Source organism: Rhinatrema bivittatum, chromosome 13 (genome assembly GCF_901001135.1).
Source record: "Rhinatrema bivittatum chromosome 13, aRhiBiv1.1, whole genome shotgun sequence".
Classification (NCBI taxonomy): domain Eukaryota; kingdom Metazoa; phylum Chordata; class Amphibia; order Gymnophiona; family Rhinatrematidae; genus Rhinatrema; species Rhinatrema bivittatum.
The window spans coordinates 11,159,906-11,181,981 of NC_042627.1; the positions used below are offsets into that span (position 1 = coordinate 11,159,906).

Below are 22,076 nucleotides of genomic sequence, written 5' to 3' on the forward strand. Positions count from 1 at the left end.
CCTAATACCAGGGGTGTTGTGATCTTCCTGCACACAGTGCCCTATTCCTGATACTGGGGGTGTTGTGATCTTCCTGCACACAGTGCCCTATTCCTGATACCGGGGGTGTTGTGATCTTCTTGCACACATCCCGATATCAGGGATAGGGCACTGCATGCAGGAAGATCACAACACTCCTGGTATTAATAGGGATAGGGCACTGCATGCAGGAAGATCACAACACTCCTGGTATTAATAGGGATAGGGCACTGCATGCAGGAAGATCACAACACCCCTGGTATCAGGGATAGGGCACTGTGTGCAGGAAGATCACAATACCCCGGAGGAGGGTCAGGCAGCTCCCCCCTGTCTGTGAAGCCAGCCTCTCACTAGTAATGCAGGGAGGGAGCTGTCTCAGACTTCACCATCCTCCCCCCCCCCCCCTTACCCACACACCATTCACTAGCTGGGACATGGGGGAAGTCAGGAGTGAGGGTCAGGCAGCTCCCCCCTGTCTGTGAAGCCAGCCTCTCACTAGTAATGCAGGGAGGGAGCTGTCTCAGACTTCACCATCCTCCCCCCCCCTCACCCACACACCATTCACTAGCTGGGACATGGGGGAAGTCAGGAGTGAGGGTCAGGCAGCTCCCCCCTGTCTGCGAAGCCAGCCTCTCACTAGTAATGCAGGGAGGGAGCTGTCTCAGACTTCACCATCCTCCCCCCCCCCTTACCCACACACCATTCACTAGCTGGGACATGGGGGAAGTCAGGAGTGAGGGACAGGCAGCTCCCCCCTGTCTGTGAAGCCAGCCTCTCACTAGTAATGCAGGGAGGGAGCTGTCTCAGACTTCACCATCCTCCCCCCCCCCCTCACCCACACACCATTCACTAGCTGGGACATGGGGGAAGTCAGGAGTGAGGGTCAGGCAGCTCCCCCCTGTCTGCGAAGCCAGCCTCTCACTAGTAATGCAGGGAGGGAGCTGTCTCAGACTTCACCATCCTCCCCCCCCCTCACCCACACACCATTCACTAGCTGGGACATGGGGGAAGTCAGGAGTGAGGGTCAGGCAGCTCCCCCCTGTCTGTGAAGCCAGCCTCTCACTAGTAATGCAGGGAGGGAGCTGTCTCAGACTTCACCATCCACCCCCCCCCCTCACCCACACACCATTCACTAGCTGGGACATGGGGGACGTCAGGAGTGAGGGACAGGCAGCTCCCCCCTGTCTGTGAAGCCAGCCTCTCACTAGTAATGCAGGGAGGGAGCTGTCTCAGACTTCACCATCCTCCCCCCCCCCCTCACCCACACACCATTCACTAGCTGGGACATGGGGGAAGTCAGGAGTGAGGGTCAGGCAGCTCCCCCCTGTCTGCGAAGCCAGCCTCTCACTAGTAATGCAGGGAGGGAGCTGTCTCAGACTTCACCATCCTCCCCCCCTCCCTCACCCACACACCATTCACTAGTAGGGACATGGGGGAAGTCAGGAGTGAGGGTCAGGCAGCTCCCCCCTGTCTGTGAAGCCAGCCTCTCACTAGTAATGCAGGGAGGGAGCTGTCTCAGACTGGTATCAGGGTTAGGGCACTGTGTGCAGGAAGATCACAACACTCCTGGTATTAATAGGGATAGGGCACTGTAAGAGATGACTGTAGTAGATTGAATAAAGATCTGATGTTTCTGCTCTCCTCACACCAAACAAAAACAACACACAAGCAGAGAAGCCCTTCTTACAAAGCTGAGCTAGTGAGTTAAGTAGGAGGAAAAGTAAACATACTGGTGCCAGTGTGGCTACTTAAAAAATACACTTACCAACAATCAATTACATATATTTGAACTGTGTACAGTTCCAGCCAGGACCACCTTTCTAAAATGCACAGTGATTGGCAAATTCAACATGCACTAGCATTTCAGGTGCCTGCTAACAAAAATAATAAACAAACAAGTTCTAGTCACGTGAGTGCTGATCATTACATTACTTTTTTTGTCAAGCTTCCAACTGTTTCCATTTCACATCCCCCCAACCATATTGGTAACATCAATAGATAAGAGCACAGCCAGCCAATAGGAATACATACATACATATTCATTCCTAAGTGACCTTTACTGACCTGGGAAGTGTGAACACTTTGTTTCATTTTCTGTTGGTGTTCGTTAGTTTCCAGTTCCATTTCCCATCCCCCCAACCATCACCTCAGTGGTAACCTTGGTAATATCAATAGATAAGAGGGCAGCCAGCCAATAGGAACACATATTCATTCCTAACTGACCTTCAGTGACCTGGAAAGTGTTTATTTGTATCATTTTCAGTTAGTGCGCACTAAATCGAGTTAGTGCGCACTAACGGGGAGTTAGTGCGCACTAACTCCAGTTAGTGCGCACTAACACGATTTAACGATTTTTAACGATAAATCGTTAGAATTTCTATTGTATCGTGTTCTATAACGATTTAAGACGATATAAACATTATCGGACGATAATTTTAATCGTTGAAAAACGATTCACATCCCTACTAAGAGCCCAGGCTCTATCACTCAGGAGAGTTGGGTTTGTTTCCTAGTGCCAGCCATCTGGAAGGACACTTACACTGCTATGCAGGTCAGAGACAAGAAGTACTTTTGGAATTTTGTTTGTGAAGATTAATTGGAGATTTTTTTTTTTTGGTTGCTAATTGGACTGAAGGTATTTTTTGGTTACAGTACATTTTTTTTTTGTTTGAATACCCCACAAACGTCCTGTGTCTTCTTTGAGAATTATAAGGTGCCCCAAAGCAAGGATACCCCAAGTGTGAGTACATCTGAGAGGAAAAAGACCGTCAGACTGTGAGCTGTGTCACACCCCTGTGTGCCTTGGAGGCTGAATCCTCCTCCCTGCCAGAAAGAACCCCAGTACCCGGGGCCAGAGGCCTGAGAGAAATAAGAAAGAGTGTGAGAGAGGGAGGGTGTGGCTCTTGGACAACTGTATTTAGGGTGCTCCCTGAAAAGGGGGTTACACGTAGATGCATTTTATCAAAGCCTCTGCATTATTTTATAGTAAGAATTTATGGGAACTCACCGCCTTTCAGTTTTCAATGAAAACCCATGCCAGATTTGGGCTGTTCATGCATAAAGCTTGACATTAAATACAAGGGCAACAGTTTTTCTCAGGAAGCATCCATGAGTTGAACCAAGTTACTTGCTAAAACCCAAGGTAACGTTTTGCACATCCTGAACCCAGAATATAGTGCATTCGTGATGTAAGGTAAGAGAGATCTAAGGGGCACCAGCTAGCAACGCCTTTAGTGTCGATGGCATAATGTGGAACTAGTTTGGGTTCTTTTTAAAAGCTAGAACCCAGAGATTAAATGTGGTTCTGAAAAGTCTGAACCCCAGGCTCTTAAATGTGGGGTTCCACAGGAGTCTGTTTTATCCCCATTATTGTTTGATGCCTTTAGGGCAGGGCTTTCCAAATCTGTTCTGGGAACCCCACAGCCAGTCAGGTTCTCAAGATATCCACAATGAATATGCAGGAGATACATTTGTGTATCATGGAGACTCCGTATATGCAAATGTATCTCATGCATATTCATTGTGGATAGCCTGAAAATCCGACTGGCTGTGCAGTCCACCATACAGGTTTAGGAAAAACTGCTTTAGAACAATTGATAAGGAATGAAGAGTTTTTAATTGCCTTTTTTGGGGATATACACGCAAGTGGCTATTCTAAAACTAACCTGGGCTCCATACGTGTAAAAGTGTGCGCATAACCCAGTTTTGCAAATATTTTGTGTGCACCAAGGCGAAGCAACCCAGGAGGCAGAGTCGGGCAGAGTCAGCACTATTGTGCACAATTTTTTATTTTAAATGGCGTGCATATGTGCATGCGTGCATAATTTACACCCTCCACAGTGCCATTTTAAGTGTTCATGCATGAATGGGTGCACGTATGTGGCCAATGTCCTGAGAATTTTCAAAGCGAACTTACGCATGTAAGTTCGCTTTGAAAATATTTGGCAAAGACCAAGAGTACGTCGTACACACTCACACACACACACACACACACACACTCACACACACAGTCTTTACCACCATGAGGACTCATTATGCCGGTGATGCCATCCAAATGTAATGTACGTAGTGCTGGGAAAATATTGGGAGGAGATGTTAAGGTAATTTCCTGCATGTTTAGAGTTAATAGATAATTGGATGTTGACAAACACGCATGCACTAAATCCCCTTAAAAGAGATGGGCTCTGGGGGAAAAGAACCGCCATGAATTTTCGTACCCCATCAGTGAGATCATGTTCAGTGGTGAAGGTTTTGGGGGTCATTCTGGACTCTGATCTCTCCATTCAGCCCCATGTAAATAGTGCTATCTGCTTTCTTCCAACATTGGCACATTAGGAATCTTCGCCCATATTTATCTAGGGACACAACTCACACACTATGACACACACAGAATGGTAATTAGCCGACTGTAATGCATTACATGTAGGACTTCATAAGAAACAACCGAAGAGACGACGATGCTTTCAGAATGAGGCAGCTCAGATTTTGATGGCCTTAAACTTCAAGGGTCATATTCTGTCCTTGACAGCATTCAGTGGCTCCCCATAGGTTTTAGAATAAATTTTAAGGTATTTATGTTAATTTTTAAAGCTCTCTTTATGGAGGGGACCTGTTTTTCTGAGGCATTGACTCACTATATGTTCCAAACAGAGAATTTATGTTTCAGGGGTAACATATAGAAACAAGAAAGAGAGCATGTTGTGCTTCAAGTCTTTTTATGGAACACTGAACCGAAATATCTACAAAGTATTAATTACTAGTTAGCTTTCTGAAAAGGCTGTATAAGATGGATTTTTACTGAAGCATTTAAAAATTGTTAGGAAAATTACAAAGGTTATCGTACCTGTGTTACATAATTTTTTACTGACGGTCATGGATTTATAACTACTGAAATGATATGAATTTCTCTTATGGACCTTCCTGCTTTCTTATTTTTATGATATTGTGAGAAGAGTTATTACTCTGATTTGCTCACTATCTGCTGTTTTGAACAATGCATGTTAACATTTTTTTTTTAATTTTGCTTTTGAACTATTTTATGATTTTTGTAAGCTGCCTGGAGTCTCTGACTGGATAGGCATCTCAAAAGTGAACATGTAAATATGTAAGTCTGATTTATAATTTTCCAGAACGGGTTTGCTTGTATGGACTGGTGGCAATGGAAACTGAAGGTCCCCCTCTCTACCACACAGGAAAAAATCACATAGAAGCTGTAATGTAGCTCTATGCTCACGTGTTGACCACTGCAGTCCGTCAGGAAAAGTGGAACGATATGCTAGGCAGAAAATTCCTCGCCCCTGTAGCCCTGTATGGTGATGCTTCAGGCACAGTGACCTGACACACAATGCAGGGTGTTGAGATTTCATAAAAAGCGACCCAAATGGCAGAATGCGTTTTCATTGTATGGCATACACAGTAGCATCGTGTATGAAGATGTGGTAGGTTTTAGCTGGGGCTGAGGAGAAAACAGCTGGGCTGATGTGCCCTTTTATGTACATGCCAGGAACAGTCAGCAGTCAGGAATATGCACGTTATTCTTTATGCTGCCTGCTACTAGTGCTTTCACACTGTGACTGATGGTGTCTGCCCCCGTGCTGTTTGCTTTCCATTTCAGCTCAGTCTGGGGCCTTACCCTAGCAGTGACAGAAAATAATACTAAATCGTGTACCTGTTTTTTGATATGAGTTCCTGAACTATGATGTATTCAACTCATCTACCTTATGATATATCTGAATCCTCCCACCTCATGGTAAATGTGTTGAGCTAGAATATTTTCCTCGGATTCCCTTACTGTAAGGATGGCAGTTTTATCACTGTCCTATAGAACAGATGGCCAGTTTCTTTCTTGCTTTTCTAATGGAATAACACTGCATTTATAATGTTGGCGAATGTGAAATGTGCCAGACTGAGAGCACTGGGAAATGAAGTCTATTATTTATCTTCTGCAGAGCATCTGCATGCATAGAAACAGTCCAAGCTCACCCCCACATTGTCCCGCCAGTATGAACGACTTGTACTCTGGAGGAACCATGCCCAGAGGAGATTCAGGGCCGACTATGTCTGCTTTTACCATGGGGAACACCTGGCCAGCAGAAACCAACTCATTTTGTTTGGGCTCCAGCATCCACAGAAATGGAAGGCGAATGAGCCCAGTAGAAACCATTCAAAATAAATGATTTTTTTGATTTCAGATCACTTGTTCAGCATTAAGCACTTTGTTCAAACTGGATGTAATTTAAAAAAAAATAGTTATACTAAATAAACCAGCACAGCTTTCTAGGGTGTTTTTTTGTGAAATTGTAGGTGTTCAGGTCTTGGACTGAGGGATATAAAAACTAATTCGTGAGACACAGAATGACCAGGAACTTCAGAATCATTAGGACCAGGCTGGTTCTGTCCTGATTTGTAACTTTGTCACCTAACACATTCTGGGACTATACATGCTAGCACTCGGGAACAGTTGCCACTGGAATGAATTGGAGTTTGGGAATGTGTAGTAGGGAGAAGTAAATTAGTAAAATTTGAGGACAAAAGAGACTGATTTACATTTGTAAACTGGCAACTCTTTGTGACTTTATGGCAGATTTCTAGCAGCCATTTTGGTTTTAAAGAAAAATGGGTTCCTTGTAGATTGTGATACCTTTTATTGAGCCAGCATGAGAGCTATCTAATGATATTTGAAGAAAGGGCCCGTGTGTTCTTAAAATTATATATACAACAACATCCTGGAATAATTCTTATGCATAGCCCTGATTTTCTTAAGAGGACTAAAGGGAAAAAAAAAAACCCTCTATAATATGCTGGCTGATGAGAAAAAGACTGGATTGAACCAGCCAGGTCCAAACCTGATCCCAAAGCACATTATAATCATAGCACTTCAAAATCACGGAATACATGAGGTGGGAGTCACAGCAAATGATTTCAGTGCTTGGATATTGCACAACCATCTCTGAAATGGGGAGGGGGAGAAAAGAGAATTGTCATTATTGTATAACAGAAGCACAAGTAGATAAGGTGACCTGGCCAAAGATAACAAAGATAAAAGACTTTCATTTTCCCAGTCTTTCAAAGAAAGGTGAGAAATAGACTTGCATGGATTGGATTATGTATACAGTTACAAAGATATGCTATTATCCAAGTTATTGAGGGAAGTATTTGTTCAGCCTTGACTTTTTGACATCCCCTCTTGATGTACTGGGGTTCTGTAGTTCCCAATACAAATATCAAAAGGAAGACTACAACTACCACAATACACTGAGATGGAAGTTCAAAAACCCAGGAATGGCCAAAAGTCTTCTTTCAAAAACTGTGTCATGTCAGGCCCTTGCAATCACTAGACTGGTCCGGGATAGGATGAGTCTATCCTGGTTTGTCTCATTGCATGTAAGGACCAACAGAGTAACTAATTCTTTTAAAGAAAACAGGGATATCCATCTATGTGTGAAATGAAATTGGGAGCTTAATATCAAGACTGACTCAACCTGTACCTGATTATATAATCTATTTTTACTGTTGCAAACTGAATTGAGGCATATTTTATGAAAAGCTGCATAAAAATGGAAATAAAAATAAATAGATTGGAGCTAACTTTATAATCCAAACTTCAATAAGACTTGAGTGTCTATGTAACTGAGAGGTACACAGATCTGCAAACATAAAATTGCAGACATCATGAAGACATAGATTCACTTCCTTCAGACACACCCCCATCATTAATAAAAAAAAAAGTTAATAATGCATGAATCCCTATTTTTCACATGAGAGAGAGAGAGAGAGAGAGACTGACTACAAGGCCCTCATAGTAGTTAAGTATTTCTAACTCAATAGGAGGGCCCCCTGCTAGGTTGAGGTGAGGTGTTAGTGGTGGTTTAAGGGCCAGTTTCGCATGTAGAATGAGACGTACGAACAGCACAGTACACCTTGGTGAAGATTTGACGTCATTTGGAGTGAGGAAAATCTCAAAATGATGAAATTTCTACTATGTTCTCTCACACTAGCTTGATGGACTCTTTAACGGTGTACCATCAAGCTAGGGTGAGAGAGCATAGTACAAAATTTCATCTTTTGGAGACTTTCCTCACTCCAAATGATGTCAAATCTTCACTGAGGTGTACTGTGGTGTTCATACGTCTCATTCTACATGCAAAGCTGGCCCCTAAATCCTAAACCACCACTAATACTTCACCTTGACCTAAACCTATAGAGGTATAAATAGGTGCACACAGTGAGGGCCTCCCCAGAGACTCTCCCTCTCCCTCTCTCTCGCCCCCTCCCTCCTTCCCCTTTCCAAGCCCAGAAATGGCCAAAATGCAATTCCAAACATTTATCGTGAATTGTGTTATGGCCATTTCACATATCACATTTCTCATATCACACAGCTTAACACCAGGAAAAAAGGTGTAGTTAAAACCATGCAAATATGTCCCCTAAATTAAACAGTGTTTTACTTTTTCCTCTAGAGTGTTGCTCCATATCATAAGATTGTAGTCTAATCCTGGTTTTCCTAATTTAGCAAACATTGGGATGGGAGTAAGAAAATCAGGGCTTTAGCTAGAAGCTCACAAGGTTCTGGATTCAGGTTGGGATCCCTATCGAATGTGTTCTCAATTTTTATGTTGATTTATAATCCTTCTGCCTCCTCTCCTCTTTTTCCACCCTTTATAAAGTGACTGATTGCAATAATACAAAATAACTCATTATTCAATTCTTAAACAGGAAAAGAAAAACTCTACAAATCTTACACTTCATGATCTGACCTCTAGAAAATACCCTGATGTTGTCTTCTAGATCCACGTTTTTCATTTTCTTTCAGAACTTTATTTTTGTTTAAATCTTCCATTCAATAAAACAGATAAAATTCCCTGAGCCTCAAAGTGATGATAGGTAGTTAAACATTTTTACCATTCTTTTTAAATTATTGATTTGTTTAAATATATGCGTCTTACGCCCACTTGGCTATTAAATATATTGTCTCTGTAGAATTTTTTAAAATTTTAGTTTGGTTGGTCCTCAGTTTTTGTCTTTGACTTTCTGTTTGGCAGAGATATAGGGTAGCACAGTTTGCGTACTTTTGTCAGACACTGTCTGTGTACTGCTGTTCCTCATGAGCTTTCGCTGTTGTACGGGATTAACATAGTTCGCCCCTCCTGCGGTCAGGGCTGGCTTGGAGGCGGGCAGCGGCCGCAGTTTGGAAGGGGCCATGGGTAGTTTGAGTGCTGCAATGCCGAGTTTCTCGTGGGCGACCTGTTGAATCTCCTCCCCTGCCCCACTGTTACCTTCATGCCCCTGGTCTTCATCCTCATCATCGTCGCAGCACAAGGCATGGTAGAGCACTTTGTCGCTGAAACGTACCCGCTCTCTGGTACCTGATGTCCTCTGATGAGGTTTGTGATTGGGCGCGGAGCTAAGGGTTTCCTCGCTAGATGAGTCGGGGGTCTCCACGCCAGGTCCGTTGGGGATGAGCCCGCCATTCATCAGCCTGTAGTCAGGCTGCCGGCCTTGCTGTTCTGACCCATCGACCGAGTCTGATGGAGTGGAGGCCTCCAGGAAAGAACAGAACTCCCAGCTGTCGGAGAGGATGTCGGAGGTCATAAAATCCAAATGGCCAAGATCAAAAAAGCCACCTCCTTTCTCGCTGCTGGACGTACTGCTCACGGTGGCCGTCGTCCAGTCATCTGGCTCCAGTTCAAAATCAAAGTCTGAGGTCAGTTTATCGATCTGACCAACCACCTGTGGAAAAGAAACAGGTGAGTAAAAGAAGCAATACCCTGTGTAAAACAATCATTCCTTTCCACCTCTTTCCCCCCTCTCCCTTTCCCCATAGCACTTCCTGGTCCTTGCCACCATTTCGTCGCCACTTTCTACCTTTCAATCTGCTTCTTCCCGCCTCTTATTTCTCAGACTGAACTGGAGTTTACCCTACAGAGAAATTCATCACTCTGCATTAATGTGGAGTGCACAGACATAGTAATGCTAACATAGATAGTGAAATATCACTTCATTAGCACTGAAATAGGACTTTGCACTCAAGAACAACGCACTGACACTACAATTAACCAGCTGGCAAGCAAATTAGCGAAATGCTAGAGAAATGCCATGCCATCCTGTTCACACAGAAAAGACACAGATCTACAACTAGGGTGTGATTTAAAACGGTCTACCATTGCAAAAAAGATAGAAACTTGTGAATGATTATTTAGTTTAGTTTATGTATTAGAGTATTATTGTTTGTCTTGTTTCTATACTGAGAACAGTTTTATTGCTTATTGTTTTTTTTAATGTATGTTTGATGTTCCCTGCTTAGTACCACTGTGTAAGTAGGCTATAAACGAATAAATGAACTGAAATCAAATCAAACAATAGAAAGTTGTCCAGTGAAGTCAACTCATCAAGCAATAAACCAGTGTTCTCATGCATGCTTACTGTGCAGTGACTGAAAGGGTACAATAGATTTAAACAGTAAATTATGTAGATATGTCCAGGGATGGATTTAGGATTTTGCGGTTCCTAGGCACTTTTGGCCCATTCATCCTCCCCCCACCTTCGGTAAGGAGCTGTTACAGGGTAACCAGGGGCTGTTTCTCTGCCGAGTGAGATTCAGCCGGGGTCGGAAGGCAGCAAATCTCAGCCACCCCGCTGCTCCTAAATGTTTGCCGCCCTAAGCACAGACATAATATGGGCACCTACTGAGAAATCCAGGGCTGGACCTGCAAGCCACAGCACAGTCTTGTCTAAACAGCCTGATGGTTTTGTTTTTATAAAACGACATTTGTCACTGGAGGCTCAGCTTCACAGTACACAGTGAGGCCAGTATGCAGTAAGCCGGGCTAATAGACAAGCTATCTTGCTAAACGTTTCTCCTGTATTCAGCGGGATTAATGTCCTGCTCAATATACTAGCTTAAAGTTATTCCGCTACACGTAGCTGGATAACTAAATAACCTAACTGGCTATGTTTGAATATGCAACACACTCAGAGACAATATCACTGTTATAAATACAATGGTTTTTTAATTCAAGCAATGTATACAAACATCTATCTAGACATTTAAAAATCTAACCAACCCATACAGTACCCACACATTCCTCATTCATACATTTAAAACAACATATAATAAATACATGTAAACAGTCACTTCTAACACTTTTTTATATCTATATGTAATGGCTTTAAACAAATGTTCAAAAACGTTATTGTCTCTGAGTGTGTTGTAATTTAATAGACAGAGAATAGTTTTTGATTCACTCCCTTTGTGTATAATACTGTGTCTGAATATAGCCAGTTAGATGTATTAGTTATCTGGCTTTGTGTGGATAGATAACTTCCTATTAACCAGATATCTTCAAAAGATATCTGGTTAAGCAGAGCTGTAAATAGAAAAAAATATATAGAAGTACAGGATCTAGGAATTGTTTCTTTCTTCCCCCACAAGAATCTGTCTATGGCTGTGTTGGGCCTCCAGTCCATCTTACATTAAAAAGAAAATGATACAAGGTCCCCCTTTCCCAGTTCTTTAAATATTATATACAGCTGCCCCACCCCCCACCCCATGCACTCCTTCATCCCCCAGACCCACCCTCCCCCCTCTCCTGAACCATAAAAGTCCTGGCCGGGAGAGGGATCCTAACTTTCCTGCTCCTGGCGCTAAAAGCGTAGCCTCTCTCAGCAAGCTGTGCTGGGAAGCATAAAGTACACATAATTTACGCTTTCAGCGCAGGAAGGGTAATCCTGGTCTCCTTTCAATACCCAGGTCTTAACCCCAGAGACACCCCCCCCCCCCCCCAAGGTCTTTCACTAGGAAAATAAACAAACAAAGAGGGCACAGCGAGGGAACGTGCAACCGAAAATTCCACACCCTAAGATGGTGGCAGGGGCTTACATAGGCTGAGAGTTCATCATCTCAGACTGCCACACGGGGGCGCTACAACCCATTATTAGTACCAGTTCTGTTCCCTCCTGCACCGGGAGAGTAAACTGTGTGTAATTCAATCCCACATAGGGAATTACGGCTCCTATGAGGGTTAACCCTTCCTGCGCTGGAAGTGGGGGGCCTGGGGCAGCCCCTTAACACTGCAGGAGAGGTGCGGTGGCAGCAGCAGTATATAATATTTCAAGAACCAGGGGGAGGAGGCACCTGCGGACCCCGGAACATTTTTTTTTTTTGGTAATTTAAGAGAGGGTTAGGGGGTTAGGGGTGCACAGCCCAACAAGGTCCTATACAATTTTTGATGGGGGAAGAGAGAGAAATGGGTCCTAGGTCCTATACGTCTACATATTTTTTTTTCTATTTGCAGTGCTACTTAATTGGATATCTTTTGAAGATATCAGTTAAGTTGGAAGTTATCTGGCCACATACTTAGGGCCTGATTCACTAAGCATTTTTCCCATAGACACAGAATGGGAGAAGTGCCAGAGGGAATCAGGGCCCTAGTCAATTACGATTAAAAATCGGCTAAGTTAGCTGCATAAATTGACTCCTCCTAAAATGCCCCAGAATTGCCTCTTTTTTATCTTCCGGGGTGAGGTCAAGATGTGCACGCATAACCCCCAAATTTTGCAAGGCTGACCATGGCAATGTGCGCATTTTACCTATGTAACTTTACTCTTGGTCCTGATGAGGCACAAGTCTGGAGGGATCTGGAAGGGAGGGAGAGAGAGAGAGAGAAATTGACACTATATATCTCTCACTGCAAGAAGGGCACTTTCAACTCAGGGTGGGGGTTTTTTTTGGGGGGGGGGCAGTGTTACATTGGTCTGCCTAGGGCGCAAGGGTCTGTAGACTCTTGTAACACTGCCCCCCGAGTTGAAAGTGCCCATCTGACAGTGGGATATATGGAGAGAGTGTCAGATTGGCCCTTTAAAAGAGGCGTTCTCTCTCTCTCTTTTAAATGGTATTTTATTTATTTATTTATTTAGTGATTTTTTATATACTCGTGTACTTGCTTGTACACTTGCATGCCCAATACGCACATTTATGGGTGCAGGCACGCTCCTTTTAAAATGTACTTGTTAGTCGGGATCTATGTCAGTAAAAACAGAAGTTACCTAAGTGGATTGACTGAATCCACATAATGCGACTTTTCAGCTGCCTAAAAATGCACTTTTGCAACGTGAATGTTTTAGCTTCAGAAGCCCGGTTGAAAACAAAGTACGCATGTTTCAGTTCTGAAAATGTATCGCACACGGGCAACTCGTGCACTTGACGTCTCCATTTGCAAGGACTTAACCTATGCGCTCATCAATGCAAGCATGCGGTGGTTGGACTGGACATTCAGTACCGGTTCTTTCCTCCTCCCTTTCAAGGGTTACTGCAGTGATTCCAACGTGCAATACTGCTACATTCGTTTTTGTTTATTTTTCTCATAATTTGTTTTTTTTTTATCCCCCGCCAATGGTGCTATTATGACTACAAAAGAATTCGAAAAATATCCAACAGTTTTGCATTAATCCAAACGTCTGTTAACCCCCCCTCCCCCCCCAATTATTATGTAATTTTCCTACTTACAATAACAGCGCAGACTCTTAATGTGAATGAAAAGGCGAGAGACTCTTTTAGAAACAGTCTGTGGGATCCGGCTTTCTGATCAACTTTCTTTCGTTGACCTATATTATCAATGTAATGGGATTTTAATGTGCTTTTCATCGGTAGAGGTGGGAATTCATGTAACTCCCTAGATTTACTGCCTCACCTTCTTCCTCTTTTCTCTCCTCCACAGCGGTCTCGCTTTGGTGAGCCTTTTTACGGATTAATGGGGAATTAGTGTTTTATGACTCCACTTAAGCATATCATTTGGAGAACATGGAATGTGCCAAAAAGTGAGCTGCGTGCAAAAGCATGCAGTGCCAGGAAGAGACAACAGGGCTGCCGAGGAAGACTGCCAGGTGAGGCCTGGTTCCTGAATTCAGAGCCTAGAAAATTCAAAAACTGCAGGGTAAAAAAATGTGCCAACGTATGTGAATTCTGCATCGAGGAAGACCCTGCACCAATAATAATGCAGTGTGGGCCTGTGGCCCAATTCCGCCCCTTCCCCCCCCCCCCCCCCCCCCCCCCCCCCCCGCCACAATATTTCACAAATGGACCTGCTAGCCCGATCAGCCCCCAAACCCCTCCAAAATCACATAAAAAATGTATTGGGGGTACACAGGTTGGCTCCCTCCCCAGTTCCATAGAAAATGATACTCTTCCCTTCTTCCCCTGCACCCCAAACCTACCCGCCCCTCCCCCCCAACACACCTGGAGAAACGGAGCCCGTCTGCCCGGATCACAATTCCTTAGAGTGATCCCAGCCACTTTAAACATTGCATTGAGAGCCGTTTTATGGAGATGGGGAGGGGGCAGGGGCAGGCAGTTCTTATCTGTGGACCCCAGCACATTTTTTTACGCACTTCAGAGTGGTTGGGGATGGGTGCTCAGCCCAGCATGGCCAGCAGAACAGTGCCACTTAAGCGGCTATATTCTGCTCTGAGGCAGGCCTAGAGTTAGCCAGATGCAACCGAAAACAGGCTAAGAAAACCAGATAGCTTGGGCCTGCCCTGTAATGCACCCAGAATATCTTTTTGCTATCCAGCTAGATTGTAGCCAGATGATGACTTAATGACCGGCTAAAATCCAACTAGAGAAGTTCCCCCAATATTCAGAAAGTTGGCATTTAGCCAGATAACGTGTGAGTTATTCAGGTAAATGGCGTTGAATGTTTTGTTTGGGAGTTGAAAAGTATGAATTGGAACATCATGAAAACTAAATGCAGTTGCTAATGGAGAGAATAACTTTATGGTTCAACGGTTTTTATTAAGCAGAAAAAAAACATAATTCCCGGGGTGCATGGACACATGAATGCAACCTACATAGACAAACTCATTTTCATATTAACCTCTTCCACACAGACTCAGCTGACCCTCCGCCCTCCCCCCCCCCCCCCCTCTGCCCTGGAACACCCCCCCCCCCACCAACCCCCTCATCCTATAACTTTAAAAAAAATGTGCACGCAGGCCCTTCTATGTTTGTATAGGGGTGCATATGCTCAAGTGCGTGCATTTTATATCGTGCGCGCAAAAGCATGTGCATGATGTAAAATACATGTAAATTATCCTACAACATACATCCTACATGTAATTTCAACAGAGCCAGGTAAGTTTTGACTTATCTGGCTAAGTGGCAGAAAAATCACTACTTAGACAGATAAGTCTCAAAAAATCCTGCTTATCCAGCTAAGTAGCAATATTTAAGGCTTATCTGGCTAAGTAAGATAGCTCGATAAGTAAAAGTAAAAGAAAATGATACATAGTTGGATAACTAGTGTTTGAAGACGTCTGGATATCTTACTTAGCCGGACAAGTAACACTTTTTAAGGCTTATTTGGCTAAGAGGTGGCAAAACCACCATTAAGCCAAAGAAATTGAAAGTGAGAAAGGGCAAGCTTTTTCACTAACCGTGATCCTTGATTGCCTTACTAATCTGCCTTCTACTTCTCTCTTTTCTAACTCGCCTCTTGGAAAAGCACGAATTAAAGAATGAGCTCTTCCTCAGCTTGCGGCCCCTGTGTGTCTGCTGTTGGTCCCCGGGATATCCTTGCTATGCATTGCCCCAGCTGAAGCAGGGGAAAAAAAAAAAAAAGGCTTTCCAGTTATGCGTTTTTTTTTTTTATTTCTAACCTTGATGGGTGCAGCCTGCACCTCCTAGCATGCAGATTCTCTTCACCTCACACTTTCCTACTTAATAACATTCCTTCTGCAACAGCTCTTAAACCTTCAACTATACTCTGTCTGTACAGTATATACCTGACAAGGGCACCTATCTCACCCGCTGGGAACCCTGCTGCTTTCTACTGCTTAAATTACATGCTTAATAAGTGAACATGTAAGCGCGGCCTGCTCCTGTTTCACAGCATGCCCTTGAGAACACCTCTATTCCGTTGCATGCATAGGACTCTCCAAATCTCCTTGAATTCTTTGTCCCACATATTTTGTGTTTTCAGCAAAACATTACAGCTCCAGCAAAATTTATGAATAAACTCCAGCATAACTCAAAAGCTGTTTATGTGCATGTTCTAGTAAATTTATTGCTAGTGAGAGGTGGCAGATTAATAGTGCTGAACACTGAAGTCCTCTGTTTTATCTACACAATAGGTAAAGCACATGGTGAGGCATGGAACCAGGAGGTTCCTGCCTGTCTCTTTATCCTGAAGGAAGGTACCATCCCTGTGAGCTAACAGACAGTGAGTACTAACTATGAGAGAATGATGAGGCTGAAAGTGGGTTCCCCATTCCCCTCTACTCCTTGGGCCCCGGAGGTTAAGCCTCCACCCCATTTAGAGAGACTCCATGTCCTGGGGTTGAAAGGACTGGTGCCACAGAAACTGAGACTTAGCCCTGTGACCAATTCGGCCCTAACACCGAAGTAAGAGCCTACACATAGAACATGGTGGCTGATAAGAACTGTAGAGCCCATCTAGTCTGACCAATTTGCCACTAACTTTGTTTGTTGGGGACCACAGCCCAATTTAGTCAGCTTTTATCTGCCATCCCCTACATCTGATTTAAATTCTTGCAGACCAAGGTCAATCAAGCCCAGCACCCTCTCTCCCACAGTAGCCAATTCACATCGCAAGTACCTGGTAGATCCCATAATGTAGATCTATTTCCTGTTACTCATTCCCAGTGATAGCAATAGCTTTCTTTAGTCTACCTGGCTAACAATGTATTATGGACTTTTCTTCTAGGAACCTGTTCAAACTTCTTTTAAACCCCATTATTCTAATTGCCTTGACAATGTCCTCTGGCCACAGATTTCACAGCTTAATTGTGCGCTGAATGAAAAAGTACTTTCTACTATTTGTTTCAAATCTGCTGGTTGCTAGCTTCATGGAGTGTCCTCTTGTTTTAGTAGTTTATTTATCCATTCCACTCCACGTATTATTTTATAATCTATTATGTTCCCTCTCAGCCGTCTCTTTTCCATATCCTCTCATCATTAGGGATGTGCATTCATTTTTGATGAATTAGGAAATTCGTATGATATTTCCTAATTTGTCATGGATCGGTAAAAACCAACAAACGATTGCATTTTCCACGAATTTTCAGGAAAAATCGTTTTTCAGTTTAGCGCGCACCGAAAATGATTTGCCACGAAAAAAAAATACCGAATCGCAGGAGATCCAAAATTTCCCGCAGTTTTATGAAAACGAATCCTGATACAATTACCGGCACGATACACATCTCTACTCATCATAGGAGAGCCATTCAACCCCCTTTATCATTTTTGTCCCCCTACTCTGCACCTGCCTAGGTCCGCTATGTCTTTTTTTGAGATGGGGTGACCAGAGCTGCACATAATACTCAAGGCGTGGTTGCACCATGGCTCGATAAAGAGGCAATATGATATCATCTGTTTTATTTTCCATTCCTTTATGGATCATTCCTAACATTTCATTTGCTTTTTTGACTGCCACCCTACACTGAGTAGAAGATTTCAACATATTGCCCACAAGGACTCCAAGATCCTTTTCACGTGTAGTGACACCCAATACAGAACCCAGCAGTGTGTACCTGTAGCTGGCATTATTTTTCCCTATGATCATCACTTTCCACTTGTCCACATTAAATGGAAAAGTTGCCTAGTCTACCAGTCTCACAAGGTCCCTTTGCAGATTCTCACAATCCGCTGCTGCGGCTAATGGCGCTGTCCCGACTTGCCCAGACCAGGCCCCTGGGCTGCCCCTTTCAGTAGGCCCACACTTCAGCACATAACAAGGGGTTAAGCGCATGGATGGGCCCATTGTAAAATGCGCGCAAGGCCCATCCACGCACGTAACACCCGAAATTTAAGCGCGTCGCCCTTTTTAAAATCACACCGTAAATGTATATTGGCTTGATTAAAAAAAACCAATTTTTAGGGTCACACAATTTAGATGCCCATAGCAAGGGGTGCTTAGCTGTGGGCGTCTTCAGCAACCTCAGCAAAATAACAAAGAAATTGGCCTGAAGGAGCGGGATAACAATGGATGCTTATATTGAGCACCCATTGCAATTTCTGGGTGCCCGATGCATAAGAGCACTATGGATGCACAATTCTCTCCTAGCACACCCTTTTTATACACAGGCCCTCATTTAAATACAGCATCGAGCGCCCAGGGGAGGTGGCTGCGTGTTCATTAGGAAAATTGGCTCTCAATACGAGTGCCCATTTTCAGCATGCGTCTTATTGCATCGGCCCCGCTGAATACATTGGAGGATAACGTCCCTGGCAACAAAGAATCAAATAAATGGGACATGAAGAGAATAGATGGGTTTGTTTTTTTTTGTGACTGGGACTTAGCCCAAGTATCAAGTGTGTCTGGCCCTGTGACTCACGGAATATTCCCTGAGTTGAGGGTTAGATCAGTTTCATTATAATAAGTAGCTTGGCAAACAACATAAATATGAGTTTATTCATAAATATTTGCCAAGGAATAGGTGACTATTGCAAAACATAACACACCTCTGGCCAACCCTACCCCTTTCTGGATAATGCTAAGGAGGAGTAATTTAAAAAAAAAAGTCAAAATTAATACAGATTTGCCAGTTTGCATGTATTTTTAAAATGAAATATTCATCCTTTCACGTTCTGTAATGGTAGTGAGCTCTTGTGCTGTTGTGTGGTTGACAACCTAGTAAACGTACCTACTAGACCCATGCCAACTGCTGGCAGACACGTCCTACACTGGGACTGAGCTAGGACTTCACCTATACCAGGCCCTCACAGGTTGAGCCCTTGGGTTCCAGGGACCGGCAGAACTTAGGCAAGTTTCTCCGTGGGCACTCAGGACACTAAGGCCCTGCAGACAGGCTGAGGTCAGGGCAGGCAGAGATCAGGAAGTTACCAAAATCAGGCCAAGTGTTAGGGCAGGCATTGGCAAGGTATGAGGCAGACGTCAGTACCAGGCAAAAGAATAGCCCGGGTCTGTGGAAGAGTTCTATACCAGGCAGGTAAAAGTAGGTTGGGGATAGGGCAAGGCAGGAAGTACATAAGAACATAAAATATGCCATTCTGGGTCAGACCAAGGGTCCATCATGCCCAGTAACCTGTGTCTAGTAGTGGCTAACCAAGTCACAAATACCTGGCAAGTACCCAAACATTAATGAATAGATCCCAAGCTATTAATCCTTATTGATTCATAGCAGTTTATGGATTTCTGCTCTAGGAACTTATCCAAACCTTTTAAACCCAGTTACACTAACTTCCATAAGCTAATCCTCTGACAATGAATTCCAGAGCTTAATTATGCATTGAGTGAAAAATAATTTTCTCTGATTTGTTTTAAATGAGCTACTTGCTAACTTCATGGCGTGCCCCCTAATACTTGTATTATCCAAAAGAGTAAATAACCAATTCTCATTTACCCATCCAAGTCCTTTGATGATTTTGTAGACCTCTATCATATCCCCCCTCAGCCGTCTCTTCTCCAAGCTGAACAGTCCTAACCTCTTCAGCCTTTCCTCATAGGGGAGCCGTTCCATCCCCTTTATCACTTTGGTCGCCCTGCTCTGTACTTTCTCCAGTGCAAGCAGTGACAAGTCAGGCTGAGCAGAGCAGGCTGGAACAAGGCTTCCAGATATAACAACACACACTGCAAGGCTGCAGGAGGTCTAGTTGCTGAGGCAAAGAGAGAAGCACGGCAAGTGTTTAAATACCCCACCACGTGATGTACAAGCAAGGCGAATTTTAAGAAGCCACGAAGTACGAGCGAACATACCCATGTGCGCATCAAAAACAAGGGAGCAGAAAAGGGGCAGGGCTTGGGCGTTCTGGGGCAGGGCCAAGACTTACACATGTAGCTCCAAATTTTAAAAAAGCTGACTATGGCGTGCGTCTGCGTGTTATCTGCGTAACTTTACTGCTGGTTCTGATGAGAAGCCAGTCTGGAGATCTCTAGTTTTAGGGCTTTCAGCACAGCATGAAGATTTGGGTTCAAGTGAGGGGCTTACAGGATGAAGAACCAGAGGGGTCTTGAAGACCTAATATCAACTGGAAGAACTGGTGGATTAATTTGAAAAACTGTTTTTTTTTCCCTCACGCGAGCAGGTTTCAAAATCCACCTGCATATGTGCACAAAAGCCACTAAAGCCCTAGCGGAAATACGCGCGGGACATTTCCTCGAGCCGCCTCTTAAGATTATGTGCGCACGTACGCGCAGGAGGGGGATCTTAAATGAAACGCACGTACTTGAACGCACAATATAAAATTGCAGCATATCTCTGCTTGCACGCCGATACGCACGTTTGAGGGCATGCACGTTTATTTTAAAATTAGCCGGTAAGTGAACAACCACTAGTAACAGTATGCAAAGGAACAGACAGCAATGTAGCCTTGATTGAAATATGCCATCACTATGAGTTAAAGGAGAGAGGCTCTATAAATAATGACTGGGGCCATTTATAATTGTAAACATTCTTTACACTAGTGGGTAAAGCTATCGGCATTTTCCATATACGTTTGTAAAAATGCAGATTATGAAAGGAGCACCTCCTAGAAGGGTGCTAGAGAGAAATAATAATGCGATGGATTTCCCTCAAGTGATATCCACTTGCTGCCCACTCCTGGCTTGTAATTATACACTATTAATTTATTTGGCAATTCTTATATCCTGCTATCTCCACATTATCATCGATGCAGATTACATAATTGCATTCCTAATATTATCATGAGATAAAAACAGTAAACGTAGCAAAAATATACATAAACAAACTCATACATCAAGTCTTAAAAGCATCATTAAAATAGTGTGCCTTCACTTTCTTCCTGAAAAATTTCATATCCTGAATAAGTGTGATTTGTCCAGGTAGTAAATCCCATAACAAAGGGGCTGCGTATGAAAAGTGCGAGCCTGTGTAGATTGAAGCCTGTAGTCCCACAATGGAGGCGCCTCTAATAATTTCATGTCTTGCGATCTTAATGTTCAATTCGGAGTATAATAATTTAATTCAACAATTTGAATGCTATCACAACTATCTTGAATTTTATGCCTAAATTCCCAGGCAGGAAACTCAGATAAGAGCTGTAGTTTCCTGCTAGGGAATTTAGGGCAATTTTGCCTGTTGTCCCTCCCAAAGCAGCCTTTGGGCAAAACATGGGACTGTGTCGGGGTCACAATTCCCAGTTCAATGATAAACGTTCTCAGACTCTAATAAATGGCTTTTCCCTTGCAAAGTAACTCCGTTTTCCTTTGTTTATTGACTCCTGGGAAGATCTGTTAAGACTGTACCACACGCTTTTCTTTCTGTGTAAGGTCTTTTCCACTTCTTGATCTGGCACTATATTAGTCTACCTAAATACTTAGAAGTAAAGGCTGACAGGCAAGTTGCAGGTGACACCTTTTTATTAGATTAGATGATGCTCTTCTTTTGTGATTGTTTTTGAGGTTCTGTACTACTGGTGATTCAATACTACTGGTGATGATTCAATAAAAAAACAGAGTTGTCCAGATGAGGTGTTCTGAGATTTTTCACCATATTGCTCGATGGAAAAGCATATATAGTTCATTAGGCAGGTTTGTAAATATAAATAAACACTAATCAATCGGGAGCAGAGACTGCATGAGAAATCATATAGGAGCACACTTGACAATAATGGGAATTTAATGAAATATTTTGGGCTGCTCTGCTCCAAGATGAAGAATGCTTTAGCTGTCTTACTTCCCTAGACATGAACCTCGTTATTTCTTTTTTCAACATTCAAAATTGTTGTGCGACATCTACTCTCTATAGAAAAAATGGAGAGACCACACTGAGCATGATCAAACGCTAATGTTAGCATGATCCAAGGGCAAGAAGCTGAAAGCACCTGCCCAGTCTTCACGCTCTCGTTTGCGTTAGCAGTGAGAAAAAAATGAAATCCACTTTGAAGTGGCTGAAAGGTGGACTTCAAGAACGCATGGGATAAATACAGGAGATTTCTAAGGGAGGGATGGGAATTATAAAGCTAAATTAAATGGATGGATGGGCAGACTAGAGAGGCCATATGGTCTCTTTCTGCCATCATGTTTGTTTATTTTATATGCTGCTTTTTGGCACTTCAAAGCAGA

The 22,076-nt window shown here is 43.4% G+C and overlaps 1 protein-coding gene across 2 annotated transcripts in view; it reads right to left on the bottom strand.

Annotated features, from left to right (window-relative positions):
• Positions 1-8,825: 8,825 nt before the first annotated feature.
• The window catches only part of INSYN1 (inhibitory synaptic factor 1), an 86,533-nt gene continuing 73,282 nt past the window's right edge, over positions 8,826-22,076 (bottom strand). Inside the window, exon 2 of one of the 2 annotated variants that reach the window (XM_029575743.1) lies at positions 8,826-9,747. In XM_029575743.1, coding sequence (XP_029431603.1) covers positions 9,028-9,747 — 720 coding nt within the window. In that variant the 3' untranslated portion in view covers positions 8,826-9,027. The remainder of the gene's footprint in view (positions 9,748-22,076) is intronic. The other variant, XR_003852481.1, reaches the window with a different exon arrangement.